The sequence below is a fragment of the Oncorhynchus kisutch genome, linkage group LG26, assembly GCF_002021735.2.
Source record: "Oncorhynchus kisutch isolate 150728-3 linkage group LG26, Okis_V2, whole genome shotgun sequence".
Taxonomy (NCBI): Eukaryota; Metazoa; Chordata; class Actinopteri; order Salmoniformes; family Salmonidae; genus Oncorhynchus; species Oncorhynchus kisutch.
The window spans coordinates 16,752,204-16,771,544 of record NC_034199.2 but is presented as its reverse complement, the minus strand read 5'-3'; the positions used below and the strand labels follow the sequence as shown (position 1 = coordinate 16,771,544).

General features: G+C 42.0%; 1 protein-coding gene across 1 annotated transcript; it reads left to right on the top strand.

Annotated features, from left to right (window-relative positions):
- Positions 1 to 3,467: 3,467 nt before the first annotated feature.
- Positions 3,468 to 16,182, top strand: cog3 (component of oligomeric golgi complex 3). Its single transcript, XM_020461635.2, has 23 exons — positions 3,468 to 3,707; positions 4,222 to 4,368; positions 4,670 to 4,731; positions 4,870 to 5,035; positions 5,211 to 5,285; positions 5,431 to 5,523; positions 5,630 to 5,755; positions 5,869 to 5,949; positions 6,072 to 6,115; positions 6,225 to 6,351; positions 6,465 to 6,556; positions 7,238 to 7,377; positions 7,608 to 7,768; positions 9,780 to 9,888; positions 10,076 to 10,194; positions 10,367 to 10,456; positions 10,695 to 10,815; positions 11,099 to 11,187; positions 12,836 to 12,970; positions 13,879 to 13,954; positions 14,056 to 14,183; positions 14,623 to 14,721; positions 14,975 to 16,182. The coding sequence occupies exons 1-23, from the start codon at positions 3,522 to 3,524 to the stop codon at positions 15,002 to 15,004; spliced, it is 2,496 nt and encodes an 831-aa protein (XP_020317224.1). The 5' UTR covers positions 3,468 to 3,521; the 3' UTR covers positions 15,005 to 16,182.
- Positions 16,183 to 19,341: the final 3,159 nt, after the last annotated feature.

The following is a 19,341-nucleotide window of genomic DNA, read 5'->3' as shown; positions in this document are numbered from 1 at the left end:
TGGATTCTGGAGCAGTTGAAATGCGTTCTCTGGAGTGTTGAATCATGCTTCACCATTTGCCAGTCCAATGGACGAATCTGGGTTTGGCAGCTGCCATGAGAACGCTACCAACCAAAATGCATAGTGCTACCTGTAAAGTTTGGTGGATGAGGAATAACAAAGCATTTTTTAAATGTATATTTATTTAACTTTTATTTAACTAGGCAAGTCAGTTAAGAACAAATTCTTATTTACAATGACGGCCTACCCCGGCCAAACCCAGACCAACAGTTTGGGGAAGGCCATTTACTGTTTTAGCTTGACAATGCCCCTGTGCACAAAGGGAGGTCCATACAGAAATGGTTTGTCGCAATCTGTCTGGATGAACTTGACTGGCCTGCACAGAGCCCTGACCTCAATCGATGAATTGGAACTCCAACTGCGAGCCAGGCCTAACTGCCCAACATCAGTGTCCGAGCTCACTAATGCTCGTGGCCGCAATGTTCTAACATCTATTAGAAAGACTTCCCAGAGGAATGGAGGCTGTTATAGCATCAAAAGGGGGCCTGTTATTTTGGAATGAGATGTTCGATGAGCAGGTGTCCACATACTTTTGGTCATGTAGTGTAGTTGGGTGGTGGGTTATTAGCAATTATGGGTGGGTGCAAGTGAAGAAACCGCTGACCTGTGCACTACTAACCTCACCGGCCACCTTGAGTGCACAAGCGCTGCAAAATAAATGTACACATACATGTTATTAAATCATTTCCCACACCGCTTGCGCAAATGAGTGATCGTCTGCATTTGAGATGGACAAGTCCCCTCCTTATTGGAAATCAGGAAGATACAAATCCAAGTGGTTGCTTGAAAGAAAAAAGAGGAGAGATTAATTAAAGATAACTTAAATCTAACTATAATTTACTAGGTTTCGATTCTGTATATCTCAGGGTCAAAATTCTACAACAAAAAAAAGGACCATAAATACTTCATGTGTTATTAAATAATTTCCCACACAAGACAAATGGGCTAGCAGTAGCAAGCTTCCTTAATGTCCACGAATGTTTCATGTGTGTTTCGACATGCCCCCAAATTAAAGGTGCAAATGCAAAAATCTCCAAATCTCCAAATCCTAATAGTTATAAATTCTAATAATAATTTCAGTTTATGTGACAAAACAAAACAGATCAACCACTTCTTAGACTTGCTTTTAATGAAAATGACATATCTGTAACTCACATGTGATTTTGGTTGGGTTGCTCAAAAACAAACAAATTCCCACTATAATATAGTTGGTTCACAGTTGGTTTTAATTTTTTGAACCTGCGTGTACTGATCGAGTTGGGTGTGGATGGACAAAATCAACACGCGTGCGATGGCGCATGCTCATGGCCGGTGTATTCAGCATGTAATGTTTTCTGCCACCTCGGTAGCATGTACAGTGCAATCAGAAAGTATTCAAACCCATTCCCTTTTTCCACATTTTGTTACGTTACAGCTTTATTCTAAAATTCATCTATACACAATAAAAAAAAGCAGTCTCAAGTTTTGTTAGTTATTTGTACACAGCAAATATGCCAGTGTTACCTAGTGTTGATTTTCCAGTGTAACACTTCTAGTGTTGATTCAGGAGTTCAATTAACAACAACAAAAAATGAAATGAATACTTAGTGGTGTAAAATAACCCGAGCATTGGTGTTAATAATCAGTGTTGAGTGTGATTGTGTCCATTTTATTTTGCCCAGCATGCCCTACTGTAGCTAGATTTTTTAGGATTGTATTTAATATCTGTGTTTTTGCATGTACATTGATTAATTAATTAATCTTATGCAGCACAAAGATAAATAAAATGTTTATCTAAACTTCTAAACTAATCCAATCAGTTAGTTATATGTATTGTGCCTGTTCCTTAAATGATTGATCCAGTTTAAATGGTTTAGGTAGACTACTTTGTCAATGTTCCTAACCCTGACAGTCATTCTGAATGCAGGTTGTGGGTGAATAAAAACAGTTGGATATCCTAACTCTGACTGGTTTCTAATAGGAATTACACATCACTTTGCAAGCCAGAATAATGTGATTTGCAGTCCTGATGTGGCCTGTAAACCAGGAGGTTCCTAACACCACTGTGTTAGGGTAAAACTTGGCCATCAAAGCAAGGCCGTATGATATACAGTATGTAATGTATTGTCATAAAGAGATTAATTTTAATGATGGCATTTGCCTAAAGTAGAAACTCACTTGAGGTCCACAGGACTGAACATGTACAGTATGAATTCAACAACCATGTCTCTAACAAATACAGTAATAGGTGGTAACTCTACAATTCACTTGAAAAGTCAAGGCACACTGGGTAATTATATTGAGGAATGGCTTAGTGGTGACCCGTGAGTGGAAGTGTTGTACCAGTTTTAGTAGGCTATTGTTATGTTTATTTAAAGTGTGAGTACGTCTCCTGCCAGTTGTAAAGTCTTTATAAGCACTTGCATGCGGCAATAAAGACTATTATTGTAATGTCATTAACCCAACACCTTTTCAACCTCTTCAAATCAAAATATATTTTTAGGGTCACATACACTTGTTTAGCAGATGTTATTGCGGGTGTAGCGAAATGCTTGTGTAATGGTTAAAATACTATATGAGGTTTTATTGCATAACACCAATGGTGTAAATTATATACACTTCATAGTGTTCAAAATACTACACAGGGTGTATTGCATAACAATGTTAATTCTCTAACACTGACAAAGGGTAACAGGGTCAGCACTAAGCACAGTGTTAATTTAACACTCAAAAGTGTGGACCAATACAGACTATAGTCTGTGTTGATTTAACACTAGAACATTTAGAAACAGTCTCTGAGCCTGTTGGTATCAGACCTCATGCTCCGATACCATCTATCCGACGGTAAGGGAGTGAACAGCTCGTGGTTGGGGTGTATGGGGTCCTTGATGATGCTGCGATCCTTCCACAGGCACAGTTTCGAGTGGGTGTCCTGAATGGATCAGAGCACGGTCCCAGTGTTGTACTTGGCCTTCTTCAACACCCTCTGGAGGGTCTTGCGGTCGTGGATGGAGAAATTCCCGTCCCAGGCCGCGATGCAGTCGGTCAAGACACTCTTGATGGTGCAGCGGTAGTATTGTTAACACCTGCTGTATCCTGTGCATGTGACAAATAACATTTGATTTGAGATAGTCTACCAAGACCATAATAAAACTGGTAGGATTGATGGGCAACAGCAGTGAGTGCTTCCATGCTGTCACTTTGGGTTGTGTAATTTCTCTGTTTAGTGAAACAATGTCAAAGTGTACTCAATATTACAGATTACAGATTTGCAAATTACACTGGAAATACACTGTTCACTAAATGTCTCCTGAGAACACCACTCCTTTATCACCTGTATTGATGTGTGCAACGTTTTAATCGTTTCAACCACCAATGAGTAAGAAATTGTTCTGAAATATAATAGTCATACCATTGGATGCTGTAGTCAGAGTCCTCCCCCTATTTTTCCGGAAGAGGAAGTAGTCTGTTGCTGACGTTTAATGTTGCTGAGAATGATGATGGCGTCTACAGACCATTCTTTTCTGGACCTGACAGATAAAGAAACGCGTGAAAAACTGTCACAGTGGGACCGGCGGGCAGATGCCATGGCTCCCCTGACAGAAAAACAAACGGACTCTATTCTGGATATCCGAGCTGCCGCTGAAACCCTCCCTATTCCCGCAGAGGTGAGTTGACAAGCTAGCTTCTAATGCTAATAACCTAGCTAGCTAGGCTACCACCGATTTAGCAGCTAGTTGACAGGTGCAAAGATGCATTCCAGAAGGAAAATTGGTTGATTGAATTGCAGGATTGTCAGGAGGGACTTGCTAAGGAGTATAACATTAGTTCGTGTCACAACTCAACCTAGCTAGCTGCCAGCTCAAATATATAGCTAGCTAGCTACCGTCTGCCACGTCGTTTGTTGAGTCTTAGTTAGTAGCCACCAGCCAGCTAGGCTAACGAGCTACTTTGCTAACAACTTGCCAGAGTTGATATGCTTGTTTGATGACTTCTGTGAGTAGGCTTAGCTAACTCTCACTAACACACCAGGCCAAGTATTAGTCATCGAATCATAACCTCATATCATAGTAACCTGTCAATCAAACCTGGTAAAGCTAGCTCTAACTAATATTTTGAGATCTATGACAGTATTGATTGTGTCATGTGTTGGTCTAAACCCCATTTGCGTTCTGTATCCAGTTGCCCATTGAAGACTTGTGCAGCCTGACATCCCGCTCTTTACGGTCCCCATTTACGACAACTGTACCAGCTTCCACAGAAGATGTCCTGCTCAAGGGCTTTCAGATGCTTGATCTGGAGAATGAGAGGATAGAGACAGCACAACAGGTGCGTTGCTGTTCATTACACTTCAATGCTACTACTCTGGCTGTGATTACAAACGCAGCCTAATAATTCAGATATTTTCTCCACAAATTGTCTTTTGACCGATCACTTCAGCTCTTTTTCAGAGCTGATCCGATTAGTGAGAAAAGATACGAATTGGGCAGCCTGTCTAAACGCAGCCTCTGAGGCACATACACACACTGTCATTACATGCCTCTACTGTCTACTATTTTTCATATATGATTGTTGCATGTGTTAGTTTGTTGTGTAGTAGTTAGCTATTTCAGTGTTTTTTGCGTTGCAGTTTTTCTCCTGGTTTTCAAAGCTACAGACGCAAATGGATCAAGATGAAGGAGCTAAGCACAGGTGAACTCGATGTTCATGTCTTTCCACTTGCTGATCTCTCACATTGAAAGTAGATTTATGTACAGTGCACCCTAAACTGCATTAGATCTCTATCTCTGAGGAATTTACTGGAATGTTCCCTGTGTGTTACCCCTGCAGGAAAACGAGAGACCATCTCAATTGTTATCAGGAACAATGCGATGCTATTCTGAGTGACGTGAATGCTGCCCTCGAGCACCTGGACTCTCTGCAGAAGCAGTACCTGTTTGTGTCCAACAAGACAGGCACCCTCCACGAGGCCTGTGAACAGCTCCTTAAAGAACAGGTAGAGAACCATTTTACATGTAGGCTGTGAGACTGTCAGCGGCACAAAAGGTACCAACAGATCATAGTAGTATGGACCTGTTTCCATTTGTAATGGAATACAACATCGGACATGAAGCGTCAGCCCGTTATCAAAATCATAGTTCCCAGTCAACATATACTTTTCTCTTTAACAGTCCGAACTGGTGGATCTGGCTGAGAGCATACAGCAGAAGCTTTCCTATTTCAATGAGTTGGAGAACCTCAACACGGTATGCTGGTTTTCTGATTAAACCTTTTATCCATCCTTCTTTGCTGTGACACTTGAAGCCCTCGAGCAAATGTCTCCGTATGTGAGTCTTGTTCCTAACCCGAGCATTGCAAAAGGTCATCATCTCTCTCACTCTGTCTTTGCAGAAACTAAACTCACCCACACTGTCTGTAAACAGTGAAGGATTTATACCAATGCTTTCAAAATTGGATGACTGTATAGAGTATGTTTCGTCCCATGTAAGTATATTTTCAGCTCTCAATGGAGAGTGTCCGTATTCTACTGTAGACCAGTGTCACTATATTGTGTTATGACTTACTTATTTCTGTTATTTTTCACCTACAGCCAAACTTTAAGGACTACCCAGTGTATCTGGCCAAGTTCAAACAATGTCTGTCTAAAGCTATGCACTTCATGAAGACTCACACTGTGAACACTATGCAGAATCTCACCAACCAGTTAACAAAAAGGGTAGGAAGAACTCCTCGGCCACTTTTATTATCGACAGTGACTTGGTACTGGTACACAATCAACTGTCTTCGCTCTTGAGTTGTATGTCTGATTAGAATATACTTTTCTTTCAGGATCCATTGGGTTTGGCTAACGCAGACAATGCCTTCACACTGTACTATGTCAAGTTCAGAGCAGCTGCACCCAAAGTCAGAGTTAGTAGAACTACTTAATTTTTCTTTGAGAATTACCATCAACATTCTGAGCCACCCTTCTTTTGGTGTGCAAATATGTGTTGTCTTTCTAGAGATGAATAATTGTGTTATTGTTCTTTCAGACACTGATTGAACAAATAGAGCAGAGGTCAGAGAGAATTCCTGAGTAAGTATGGGGCTCTTGTATGCTAAAATGCCATTATCTGGAGCACCTCACCTATGTAATGTTTTCTGTCATCTAAGTATAATTATTTCCCACGTTCTGGCATCCCCAGGTACCACCAGCTGTTAGAGGAGATACACCAGTGCTACCTGGACCAGAGAGAGCAGCTCCTCAGCCCCAGCATCACATCCACCATCACAGACCTGACCAGTCAAAATAATAAGGACCACTGTGCATTAGTAAGACCACATGTTTACTAGAATCCATTCACTTTTGATTATTGAGATTATCTGAGAAGCCTTCAACATGGTTTGCCAGTGCTGATTCTGTCTGTCCTGTGTTCTCCTCCCAGGTGCGTAGTGGCTGTGCCTTCATGGTTCACGTCTGTCAGGATGAGCACCAGCTCTACAATGAGTTCTTCTCCAAACCCACGCCCAGACTAGAGTAAGTAGCACCATCCCCTAGTGCTGGTATAGGAGTGAGTAAGAAGCATGTACAGTTTGTCCTACAACACATTCTGCATATGTTTGTCAAGGAGGTGGGGCTATTTCCTGGTTGGTTAGTATTCACCATAGTATCTGCTGAAGCTCATGACACCTCTATTGTTATATTGCTGACTTCAGGTTTTCATTAACTGAATTTGCTGAGGGCAGCCATACAATTCAACACAGTGTCATGTCAATGTATCTAACCTTCCAGTGGGCTGCAGAAGAAGCTGTGTCTGTAACTGAGAAGCAAAGAGCCCTGCCTGTTCTACTTCAGTATATGTACAGGGTGTTTGTCTTGAAGGCAAGGCTCACATGAATGGCTATTTCCTGGTCATTATTCTCAATAGTATCTGCTACAGCATGTGATGGCTCTACTGTAGTAATTGCTGACTTAGCCATTCATTAACAAAAACGGCAGCTTTACAATTCAACACAGTGAGACGCAAATCATTATCTAGCTTTTTCATATACTAGCTAGTGTTTCTCGCTTGGAGCAACAAATACACTTTCAACATATTATTTCAAGAGGATGACTCATATGACCTTTACATTGCAGTGAGTTAACTCACTAGAGCCTTGTGCTCGCTAGTCTGACATGGGAATAATGGAGCTTGCTGTCGGATTTTACCCCCTCTAGTGAGCTGCTGGAGAAGCTGTGTCTGTCGCTTTACGATGTCCTGCGGCCACTCATCATCCACGTTATCCACCTGGAGACCCTGTCGGAGCTCTGTGGCATCCTCAAGAATGAGATGCTGGAGGACCACGTCCACAACAACGGTACTGTTATTCACAATACAAAGGACCTACTCTGGTTACTCTAACCATCCAGTACAGTTAACTCTTTGTAGGAAATATGCACTTGTATGTTACATTTACCAGAACATCTTACCATACAAGATAGCAATATACAGTGAGCTCCAAAGTATTGGAACATTGATAAATGTAGTTGTTTTGACTCTCTACTCCAGCACTTTGGATTTGAAATGATACACTGACTATGTTTGTAGCTGGTCAGTTGGGGGCCTTTGACGCGGTGGTGAAACAGATGCTGGAGGATGTCCAGGAGAGGCTGGTCTACAGGACACACATCTACATCCAGACTGACATCATCGGATACAACCCCGCCCCCGGGGACCTGGCCTATCCTGAGAAACTGGAGATGATGGAGGTGGGTCTGTCTGATGTGGCTGTTTTCAGTGAGTCACCCCTAGATACAAATGTAAAGTACAGTGCCTTGCAAAAGTATTCATCCCCCTTAGTGTTTTTTCCTTTTTTGTTGCTTTACAACCTGTCATTTAAATGGATTTTTATTTGGATTTCATGTAATGGACATACACAAAATAATCCAAATTGGTGAAGTGAAAATAAAAAAAACGTAAAAGTGGTTTGTGTATATGTATTCACCCCTTTTGCTATGAAGGCCCTAAATAAGATCTGGTGCAACCAATTACCTTCAGAAGTCACATAATTAGTTAAATAAAGTGCACACAGGTCAAATCTAATTGTCACATGATCTCAGTATATATACACCTGTTCTGAAAGGCCCCAGAGTTTGCAACACCACTAAGCAAGGGGCACCACCAAGCAAGCGGCACCATGAAGAACAAAGGAGCACTCCAAACAGGTCAGGGACAAAGTTGTGGAGAAGTACAGATCAGGGTTGGGTTCTAAAAAAATATCAGAGACTTTGAACATCCCACGGAGCACCATTAAATCCATTATTAAAAAATGGAAAGAATATGGCACCACAACAAACCTGCCAAGAGATGGCCGCCCACCAAAACTCACGGACCTGGCAAGGAGTGCATTAATCAGAGAGGAAACAAAGAGACCAAAGATGACCCTGAAGGAGCTGCAAAGCGCCACAGCTGAGATTGGAGTATCTGTCCATAGGACCACTTTAAGCCATACACTCCACAGAGCTGGGCTTTACGGAAGAGTGGCAAGAAATAAAAGGCATGTGGGAGAATCCCCAAACATATGGAAGAAGGTACTCTGGTCAGATGAGCCTAAATTGAGCTTTTTGGCCATCAAGGAAAATGCTATGTCTGGGTCAAACCCAACACCTTACATCATCCCAAGAACACCATCCCCACAGTGAAGCATGGTGGTGTCAGCTTTTTTATAGGCAGGGACTAGGAAACCGGTCAGAATTAAAGGAATGATGGATGATGCTAAATACAGGGAAATTCTTGAGGGGAAGCCTGACAATGACCCTAAGCATACTGTTAAAGCGTCATTCGAGTGGTTTAAGGGGAAACATTTAAATGTCTTGGAATTGCCTAGTCAAATCCCAGACCTCAATCCAATTGAGCATCTGTGGTATGACTTAAAGATTGCGGTACACCAGTGGAACCCATCCAACTTGAAGGAGCTGGAGCAGTTTTGCCTTGAAGAATGGGCGAATATCTCAGTGGTTAGATGTGTCAAGCTTATAGAGACATACCTCAAGAGACTTACAGCTGTAATTTCTGCAAAAGGTGGCTCTACAAAGTATTGACTTGGGGGTCGGGGGTGAATAGTTATGTACACTCAAGTTTTCATTTTTTTTTGCTTATTTCTTGTTTATTTCACAATAAAAAATATTATGCATCTTCAAAGTTGTATGTATGTTGTGTAAATCAAATGATTACAAACCCCTCAAAAAAATGTATTTTAATTCCTCAGGGTAAGGCAACAAAATACAATAAATGCCAAGGGGGTGAATACTTTCGCAAGCCACTGTACATTTTCTGTTTCCCCTCTTTCCCCTCTGTGGAATATTTAAGAGTTTAACAGTTAAGTGTTCCCTTTCTGTAATACACATGATTTCCAGTGGTCTGTTTGTGCAATGTTTTGTTGATTGTAATTGACGCCAGACTGGAGGTACAAGGACAGGGGCCACTTGATGATTATTGTATTATGTGATTCTGTAGCAGCTGATAGTCACTGCATTTAGTTTTGTCTTCCTACAAGCCTCTGGGGTTGGTGTTTACAGAACACTTGGTGCTGTCTGATTTAAAATATAAAGGGCTTGTCTCTGAGGCCAGCTAGACATTACATTTTTCTCAGCTTCTGTGGTCAATGGTTACGATTTCGGGAAGGTGTGCTGATCCTAGATCTGTTCCTACGGGCAAGTTCGATACAAAATAAAGACAGTTTGTAATCCATCTCTCTCTTTCTCGTTCATGGGGTCACAGAAAATTGCCCAGAGCCTGAAGGAAGAGCAGATGAAGCTAATGGCCCAGGAGTCGTCCTTCTCAGACGTCCAGCTTGAAGATCCAAATGACCGGAGAGCCAGTAACGCAAGTCAGTGTTTACAAATTAGTGTAAAGGGATATCTTAGATTGTATTTATAAAGCCCTTACATCAGCTGATGTCACAAAGTGCTGTACAGAAACCCAGCCTAAAACCCCAAACAGCAAGCAATGCAGGTGTAGAAGCATACGTCTTACTGTTGTACCTTTCTGCCCTCCTCTCTTTCCCTTACTTCCAGGTAGTATAGACTCGTCCCGCTTGCAGCCATCCATCTCTCCCGCTGACCTGCATGGCATGTGGTACCCCACAGTCAGACGGACGCTGGTCTGCTTGTCCAAGCTCTATAGGTGCATAGATGTGAGTGCTTCGATTATCTGGCATTTTGCATGTTTACTCTTCGATATATGAGAGAGTCATATGAATGAATCATGAGCCTAGTCCATTTCATGATGCTACTTTCCTCTTGATCTCTTTAATCTACCATCCATGTTGTCCCTGTGTTGATGCATTGAATTTCTTGGCCCCCCAGAGAGCAGTCTTCCAGGGCTTATCGCAAGAGGCCTTGTCTGCCTGCATCCACTCCCTGCTCAAAGCGTCCGATGTCATCCTAAAGAACAAGGTTGGTGCCTATTATTATTTTATTTTTTTTGGGTGGTTGGCGCATTGCATGTGATGTGTTGTATTATACGTTTCTGCCTGTATACGGTGTAATTGAGAAACACAACTGTAGCTTTACGATTAGCATGTTATTCATTTTTTCCTCTATAAATGGCTCAATGCTAGTTTTGTTTTTGGAACAAGGTTACATTTGGATTATTCAGATGTTATATTTAGCGCTATGGCTTCATCTTGTCCAGACGCAGGTAGACGGTCAGCTGTTTCTGATCAAACACCTGCTGATCATGAGGGAACAGATCGCTCCCTTCCACACAGACTTTGCCATCAAGGAGATCTCTCTGGACCTGAAGAGAACCAGAGGTGAGGAGGGAAAGATTAGGCCAGCTGATGTATGTTCTGGCTCCTTAAAACATGTCATTATATTGTCATTATCAGTGGGGAATGCCCATTGTGTCCATCAAATGCACATATGACTATTATAGTCGTGGTAATAACTTGAGATATTGTATAACTTGTAGCGTTTGATAGAAGTGTTCCTGTTTTAGCACTCATTTCAGTCAAGTTAGTATTTCATTTGTAACACTAGAGGGCACTCTAATCCTTCTTCTTTTAAAGTCATTTTTTTGTGTGTGTCTCAAATCAGATGCTGCCTTCAAAATGATGAACCCAAAATCTGTTCCTGGTTTCTTCAGACTCAACAGCCACAACGCTATCTTGGAATTTCTATTGGAGGTAAAGTTTTTGATTTGGTTTAAATATAGAATACATATACAGTGCCTTGCAATGGTGTTCAGCCCCCTTGGATTTCTTCACATTTTGTGTTACAAAGTGAGATAAAAAATGTATTAGTCCTTTTTTTTCTTCAACAATCTATACAAAATATTCTAATGTCAAAGTGGAGAGAAAATAAATAAAAGATGACTCGAAATTAAATAACTAAAATATAGTCGTTGCGTAAGTATTCAGCACCCTGAGGCGATACATGTTAGAAACACCTTTGGCATCAAATACAACGGAATCTTATTGTGAGCTTTACACACCTGGATTGTGCAATATTTTCCCATTATTCCTTTCAAAATTCTTCAAGCTCTGTCAAAATGTTGGATCATGGCTAGATGGCAATTTTGGAGTCTTGCCATAGATTTTCAAGCTGATTTAAATCAAAACTCTAACGTGGACATTCAGGAACATTCACAGTCTTCGTGTTAAGGAACTCCAGTGTAGATTTGGCCTTGTGTAATAGGTTATTGCCCTGCTGAAAAGTAATTTACTCTCCCTGTCTCTGGTGTAAAGCAGACTGAAGCAGGTTTTGCTCTAGGATTTTGCCTGTGCTTAGCTCCATCCAGTGTCTTTTTATCCTGAAAAACTCTCTAGTATTTGCCAATGTCAAGCATACCCATACCATGATGCAGCCACCACCATGCTTGAAAATAAGGAGACAGTTACTCAGGGATGTGTTGGAATTGCTCCAAACATAAGGCTTTGCATTTAGGCCAAAAAGTGTGTTCATTTCCTGTTTTTTTTTGTTGCAGTTTTACTTTAGTTTTGGAATAGTTTGTCATTGAGGAATAGTTTGTCACTCTGTCATTGAGGCAATTATTGTGGAGTCACTACAATGTTGTTGATCCATGTTTAGTTTTCTACCATCACTGACATTGAACTTTGAATCAGTTTTTAAAATCATCAATAGCCTCATGGTAACATCCTTGAGCAGTTTCATTCCTGTCCTGCAGCTCAGATCAGAAGAATGACTTTCTTTGATGTGTCTGGGTGGTTTAATATATAATCCACAGCATAATTATTAACTTGATCATGCTTATGATTTGTTATTGCTACTGATCTACCAACCACTGACCTTTATGAGGCTTTCGAAATGCTCCCTGGTCGTTTTAGTTGAATCTATGCTTGAAATGCAATACTTGACTGAGAGACCTAAAGATATATGTATGGGGACAGAGGAAGGGTTAATCATTAAAAACAAATTAAACCCCTATTATTTCACACAGTGAGTCCATGTGATATGTTGAGCCAAATGTCACTCGTAAAATAATTTAGGCTTGTTGAAAAAAAAGGGCTGAACACTTATGCAATGACTATTTTAGTTATCTTAAGAATTCAAAATAAATATTCTTCCACTTAGACCTCAGAGTATTTTGTGTAAATTGTTGGCAAAAAATGACATCGATTTGAATCCCACTTTGTAAAACAGTATAAGGTTAAGCAATCCAAGGCGTCTGAATACTTTCACACAGGAAAAAAAACTCCTGGTCCTATCCCCATGTCAGGAAAACCTGGCAGTATATGGAATGTTTCATCTATACTATCACTTACTAGTTACTAACCCCCCTCTCTCTCTCTCGCTCTCTCTGTTGGACCTTAGGGATCACCGGAGATAAAGGAGCACTACATAGATTCGAAGAAGGACGTGGACCGCCATCTGAAGTTTAGCTGTGAGCAGTTCATCCAGCAGCAGACTCACCTCTTTGTTGGGAATCTGGAGGAGTTTCTCACCAAGGTAACGTGTCAGTCTGACAGAGTGGAGAGGCAGACCGATAGCCTGGGGGGCTCAGACTTCAAAAACCTGACCTTGGACTTTCTCTTTTCTTTTTCTGGTAATTGAGGGTCATGATTCTGTGCAGTAAAACTGAAAGATAAAGGGCTATTCAAAGGTGAATCTTATTCTACTGGAATCTAGGCCTTTTCAAATGTGATGGGTTTCATTTGAAAACATTGTGACCTTCTGTTCTGAATCTACTCAGTGCCTATCATCTATGGTCTTTCTCATACAGTATTAAAAGTCATACAGTATTAAAGTGGTTATAATGAATTGGACTTACAGGTAACTGCCAAATTAAAGGAAATGCCAACATAAAGTGTCTTAATAGGGTGTTGGGCCGGAACGGCTTCAGTGCGCCTTGTTATAGATTCTACAAAGTGTCTGGAACTCTATTGGAGGGATGTGACACCATTCTTCCACAAGAAATTCCAGAATTTGGTCCAGAATCTCCCATACCTGTTCAGTTGGGTTGAGATCTGGTGACTTACACACACATACACACACCCTTTAAACCCCCTTGATCTCTTTTGAGATCCCTCTTCCAAATTCACTGAGATTTCTTCTTCCAGCCATGGTAGCCAAAATAATGGGCTACTTGGGCTTTTTTTATTTTTTATATACATGACCCTAAGCATGATGAGATGTTAATTGCTTATTTAATTCAGGAGCCATACCTGTGTGAAAGCACTGACTATACTTTTGTGACCCTCATTTGCTCAAGTCTTTCCTTTTATTTTGGCAGGTACCTGTATATAGCACTTTCAACAAATGCCTTCCTTAATCTAGAATAGGACTTATAGTCAAGATCGCCAGACTAACTCGCGTTGTCCTTCACTGAGGAAGATGGGGAACTTGTGTTGTTTCAGGTGTCCGCTCTGAAAACCATGGCGATCCAAGGAGGTCCCACGTACAACCTCTCCCAACAACCTTGGGCACAGCCAGGTAAGAAACCGTATCATATTTCAGTGAAACCTCTAAATCATGTGGTGGAAGGAAGGCTTGGAACTGAGAAATGACTCACGCTCTCGCTCTCCCTTTTTTAGCCAAGATCAACGACATAGTGATGGCTACCTACAGGGTGATGAAGAGCAAGCTGCCAAGCACGTTACAGAGCATGTCCTTGTACCTGGCCAACAGAGACACAGAGTTTATCCTCTTCAAGCCTGTCCGGGTGGGTGTCTGTTAGACAGTGGAGTTTAAACTCTCCTCCTTTCGCCAACCCTGTGCTAGCCTGGTCCCAGATATGTTTCTGCTGTCTTGCCAAAGTACAAATAAACAGATCTTTGGCCAGGCTAACCCTGTAGAGTAACAGGAGCTCATAGGGGTTTTAGTACACACCTACATAACAAATAGGATATTTTCAGCAGGTGCTCAGGCTGAGCAATTTGCAGCTACTTTTTTTTTTTTAAGCCTTGTTCCTGCTTGTTAAAAATAAATAATTATTCCGTAATTATCATGGCTCTTTGTGCACAGCTAGGTGCTAATCTACAGTAAGTGAATCTAAGTGCACAATAACACCGTTGACATGGCAACTGGGATACAAAGGGGACCAGCGAGGGGATAATTTCTCTCCAGCAGCTCTCTGGCTAACCTGCTGTTTTCTCCCACAGAACAACATCCAGCAGGTGTTTCAGAGACTGCACGCCTTGCTTCAGGAGGAATACAGTGGCGAGGACCTTCAGATCATCGCTTGCCCTTCTATGGAACAGGTAAGGCTGGCACTGGCTTCACTTACAAAATCATAACCAAGGGCAAGATATTACAAGGTTTTACAATCTCTTACTGGAAATGGCTGTTCGATCTCGAGATTTTTTCCAAGTGTATTTATTCAACCTTGGGTTTATTCAGGTTTTTACTGTGTGTGTGTAGTGGTGTCTGGAGCGACATTCAAAGTCACACTGGATGTTTTTCGTGGAGTGAGTCCTCGCTGAGTTTTATATGTTCTCTCTCTCTCTTCTTCAGATGAACCTGCTGTTGTCTGTGAATAAGTAACCTGAAGGCCTGGTCCGAAGAGCCCTGTCTGGTTTGGACAGGAGGGTTACTTCAGCCCTGACCTAGCCAGACCTGGCGCTTGTGGAGCAAAAGTCTAGGAGAAGGACTGTGCTAGTCTTTGGCCCTCGACCTGCAGAGATCCTATACAAGGCCAAAGATACCCTTAACACTGACACAACCAACAGCGTCCGAGCATGTCGTGGTCTAGTTTGGCATTCAATCACTCAGTTGGTAGGAGCAGTGTGAAATGAAGACTTTCTTTTTGGTACTGATCTGGAATCAATTTGTTCAACTAAAATGTAAAGGTGTTGGGCTTACTTCTTTATGTGGGAGAGATCCACACAGACAAGGGTTATTGGTTATATCGGCTGTATTTCTCTTATCATAATACAACATTTCTGAGTCAAGATAAGTTGGCACATTCAGTGAGCGTAGCAAATGGGGAAACGAGGGTGAATGTTGAGCGGGTGGAATAAGGACACTCTAACCAGGCTAATAGAGGAGGTTGAACTTCATTCATTGGTCAGATAGCTAATGAGCGACGAGCAGCCGCCACGTTTATGTTTCATTTGTTAATGGATTAAGAGACGGAATGAAAAGAGAACATGCTGCACGATATGTAACATCTCTCCGCCTTTCTCTATGAACATGGATATCTCTGGTCTATGACAGCCTGTGCTGCAGGGCTCTCAGGTTTAAACACTGCTCCCTTGGTCTGTTTTTAATAAAGGAACCCTTCTGTTTTACTGTCAGTGGTTTCCAAATGATAGTTCTTCCTCTTGCTCTCTCCATTGATGTACGCAACAAGTTGAAAAGAAACATGTAAAAAAAAATAAGATTTTTTTTAAAGTACCCTGAGAACTTGTTTATTTTTTTTTTAACCTTTTCTTTTGTATTTGGGATGCTTGGACTTCTCTATAGCTTGGTGTTAATGGACCTTTGTCTAGAGCAGTTTTGCACTGTAAAGGAATGGAGAAGTCAGTGGTCTTACTCAGAAATGTAATATATTATGGATATATTTGCCTAATGCTACTCCCACATTCAATGAATTACAAAGTTAATGTAAACTTAACTGCAGCTTTTTCTTTGGCATCATCTGTATAGAAGTGTGTGTGTGTATAGTGTAACTACTGTATTTATCCATGAACAATCTGATTAAAAAGGATGACAAATTAGTATATCTGCTGTCCTTGTCTCATTGTTCACACTATACATAAGCACTATTGTCTCATTTTTTTTTTGAGACTAGACGAGTTGCTGTATCCAATTTAATGAAAAATGAATTATTTGACTTTGGTAGCTATCTGAACTCTCTTCTTGACTGAGTGGTGCTTGTCCAGAGGTGTCTTCAGTCTCTCCATTTGAGAGACCAGGCTATATTGGGGCGTAACCTTCTGTGGACTTGGGGCCTGCTGGTAGGTGATATATCCCTGGATCCTCTGCAGAAGGTTGTAGATCTCTGCACTCTTCATGTGGAGGTGTCTCTGGTCCAGGTCTGGCCCAGGCAACATCAGGCTCTTCAAGTGCTCCAGCTGGGGAAAAGCAAAGTGATCAGCTCTGATATGAGTGGGTGTTAGTAGAACGCTGTGGAAGGATGTGACACCTGTGATCAACTTCAGTGCTCATTATAAAGCATGGTATTCTGTGCTCGCATGATTAGAGTAATATACGCCACTCACCTGGTGTCTTGAATCTGTAATTGACCATGTCAGTGTCTCACCTTGAGTTTGGCCCCCACGTTGAACCTCACACTGCTCTTGCGAGAGGTGAAGGTGAGGTAGATGCAGTCTTGTGTCTGGATGCGGAGGCTGATGTTGGGGCTGAGGGTCAGACAGATGGGCTGGAAGGGAGGGGCGTGGACATGAGGCTCGTGGTCCAGCCAACTCCAGCGCCTCCTCATAGCCCCGGTGTCACTGCAGCAGGAGCCTCCCAGCTGCGTCAGGTTCACCCTGCCAAACAAGCAAATAAAACACAAACGTACAGTTATGAATATATAGTGGGGCAAAAAAGTATTTAGTCAGCCACCAATTGTGCAAGTTCTCCCAATTAAAAGATGAGAGAGGCCTGTCATTTTCATCATAGGTACAGTTCAACTATGACAGACAAAATGAGAGAGAAAAAATCCAGAAAATCACATTGTAGGATTTTTAATGAATTTATTTGCAAATTATGGTGGAAAATAAGTATTTGGTAAATAACAAAAGTTTATCTCAATACTTTGTTGTATACCCTTTGTTGGCAATGACAGAGGTCAAACCTTTTCTGTAAGTCTTCACAAGGTTTTCACACACTGTTGCTGGTATTTTGGCCCATTCCTCCATGCAGATCTCCTCTATAGCAGTGATGTTTTGGGGCTGTTGCTGGGCAACACAGACTTTCAACTCCCTCCAAAGATTTTCTATGGGGTTGAGATCTGGAGACTGGCTAGGCCACTCCAGGACCTTGAAATGCTTCTTACGAAGCCACTCCTTCATTGCCCGGGCGGTGTGTTTGGGATCATTGTCATGCTGAAAGACCCAGCCACGTTTCATCTTCAATGCCCATGCTGATGGAAGGCGGTTTTCACTCAAAATCTCACGATACACGGCCCCATTCATTCTTTCCTTTACACGGATCAGTCGTCCTGGTCCCTTTGCAGAACAACAGTCCCAAAGCATGATGTTTCCACCCCCATGCTTCACAGTAGGTATTGTGTTCTTTGGATGCAACTCAGCATTCTTTGTCCTCCAAACACGACGAGTTGAGTTTTTACCAAAAAGTTATATTTTGGTTTCATCTGACCATATGACATTCTCCCAATCTTCTGGATCATCCAAATGCTCTCTAGCAAACTTGATTTTAGTCCCTGGTGGCGTAGTGTGTTACTGATGGTAGGCTTTGTTACTTTGGTCCCAGCTCTCTGCAGGTCATTCACTAGGTCCCCCCGTGTGGATTCTGGGATTTTTGCTCACCGTTCTTGTGATCATTTTGACCCCACGGGGTGAGATCTTGCGTGGAGCCCCAGATCGAGGGAGATTATCAGTGGTCTTGTATGTCTTCCATTTCCTAATAATTGCTCCCACAGTTGATTTCTTCCAACCAAGCTGCTTACCTATGGCAGATTCAGTCTTCCCAGCCTAGTGCAGGTCTACAATTTTTTTTCTGGTGTCCTTTGACAGCTCTTTGGTCTTGGTCATAATGGAGTTTGGAGTGTGACTGTTTGAGGTTGTGGACAGGTGTCTTTTATACTGATAACAAGTTCAAACAGGTGCCATTAATACAGGTAACGAGTGGAGTACAGAGGAGCCTCTTAAAGAAGAAATTACAGGTTTGTGAGAGCGAAAAATCTTGCTTGTTTGTAGGTGACCAAATACTTATTTTCCACCATAATTTGCAAATAAATTCATTAAAAATCCTACAATGTGATTTTCTGGATTTTTTTTCTCATTTTGTCTGTCATAGTTGAAGTGTACCTATGATGAAAATTACAGGCCTCTCTCATCTTTTTAAGTGGGAGAACTTGCACAAATCCACGAGTCCTGAACTGTCAGAGACCCATATAGGGAACCAGGACCTGCTGCAACTTGGCTATGCACACTGACACGCTGCCACTGCAGCACAAGTCCATAGATCCCATGATTCCAAGAACAATACCTTGTGAGCCTGAAATGTCAGAACTCGTACAAGGGACCACAAGTCCAAAACATCAGAAAAACTGTCGTGACTTGGTATAGCGCACATGCTGCATAGCAGGGACCAGAGTTGATGAAGCATGGCAGCCCGAGGCTCAAACCCACAGGAGACATGCAGTAACCTGGAAACTGTGTACTCACGTGCTGCCAAGGCTTAAATCCACAGGAAACTGTGGTAACGCTGATATTATGCACAACCTGCTCACTGCTTGACACCCACTCCCTGACCCAGCCATAAGAACACTATGAGCCACACTGGGAAAAAGGTATGTGGGGAACCCAAACTCGCTGTAGCACAGACATCAACAATCAACATGCCCCTGAACAGTGCCCAAGAAGCCACCACACCCCTTGTGGAGTGACACACCGCTAGTCAACCGTTGTCCTTTGCTGTAATATTTCAGGGAGCCTCGAACATCCTATGAGAACGACGCTGCTTAGAAAGCACCCTGCCGCGAGCTGGATTAGTGAATCTGGTCACAGACGCAGTCCTATCCATATACGTGTGTAAAACGCACACCGTTCACAGTCCATGCAACCTCCGTTGTTCACTGGAAGGAAACAGAGGTGGCCAGAAATGGAACAACTCGAAAGCTAAGGACATGTAAGACATAAGCATAACCTTGGGAGCAAAAGCTGCATTAGGACGTAACATCACTTTGCAGT

Coding starts and splice junctions, on each gene's coding strand:
- cog3 (XM_020461635.2), top strand. CDS start 3,522: ATGTTGCTGAGAATGATGATGGCGTCTACAGACCATTCTTTTCTGGAC. Junction 5,524..5,629: donor TAGAGTATGTTTCGTCCCAT/GTAAGTATATTT, acceptor TTTCACCTACAG/CCAAACTTTAAGGACTACCC. Junction 14,184..14,622: donor TCCTCTTCAAGCCTGTCCGG/GTGGGTGTCTGT, acceptor TTTCTCCCACAG/AACAACATCCAGCAGGTGTT.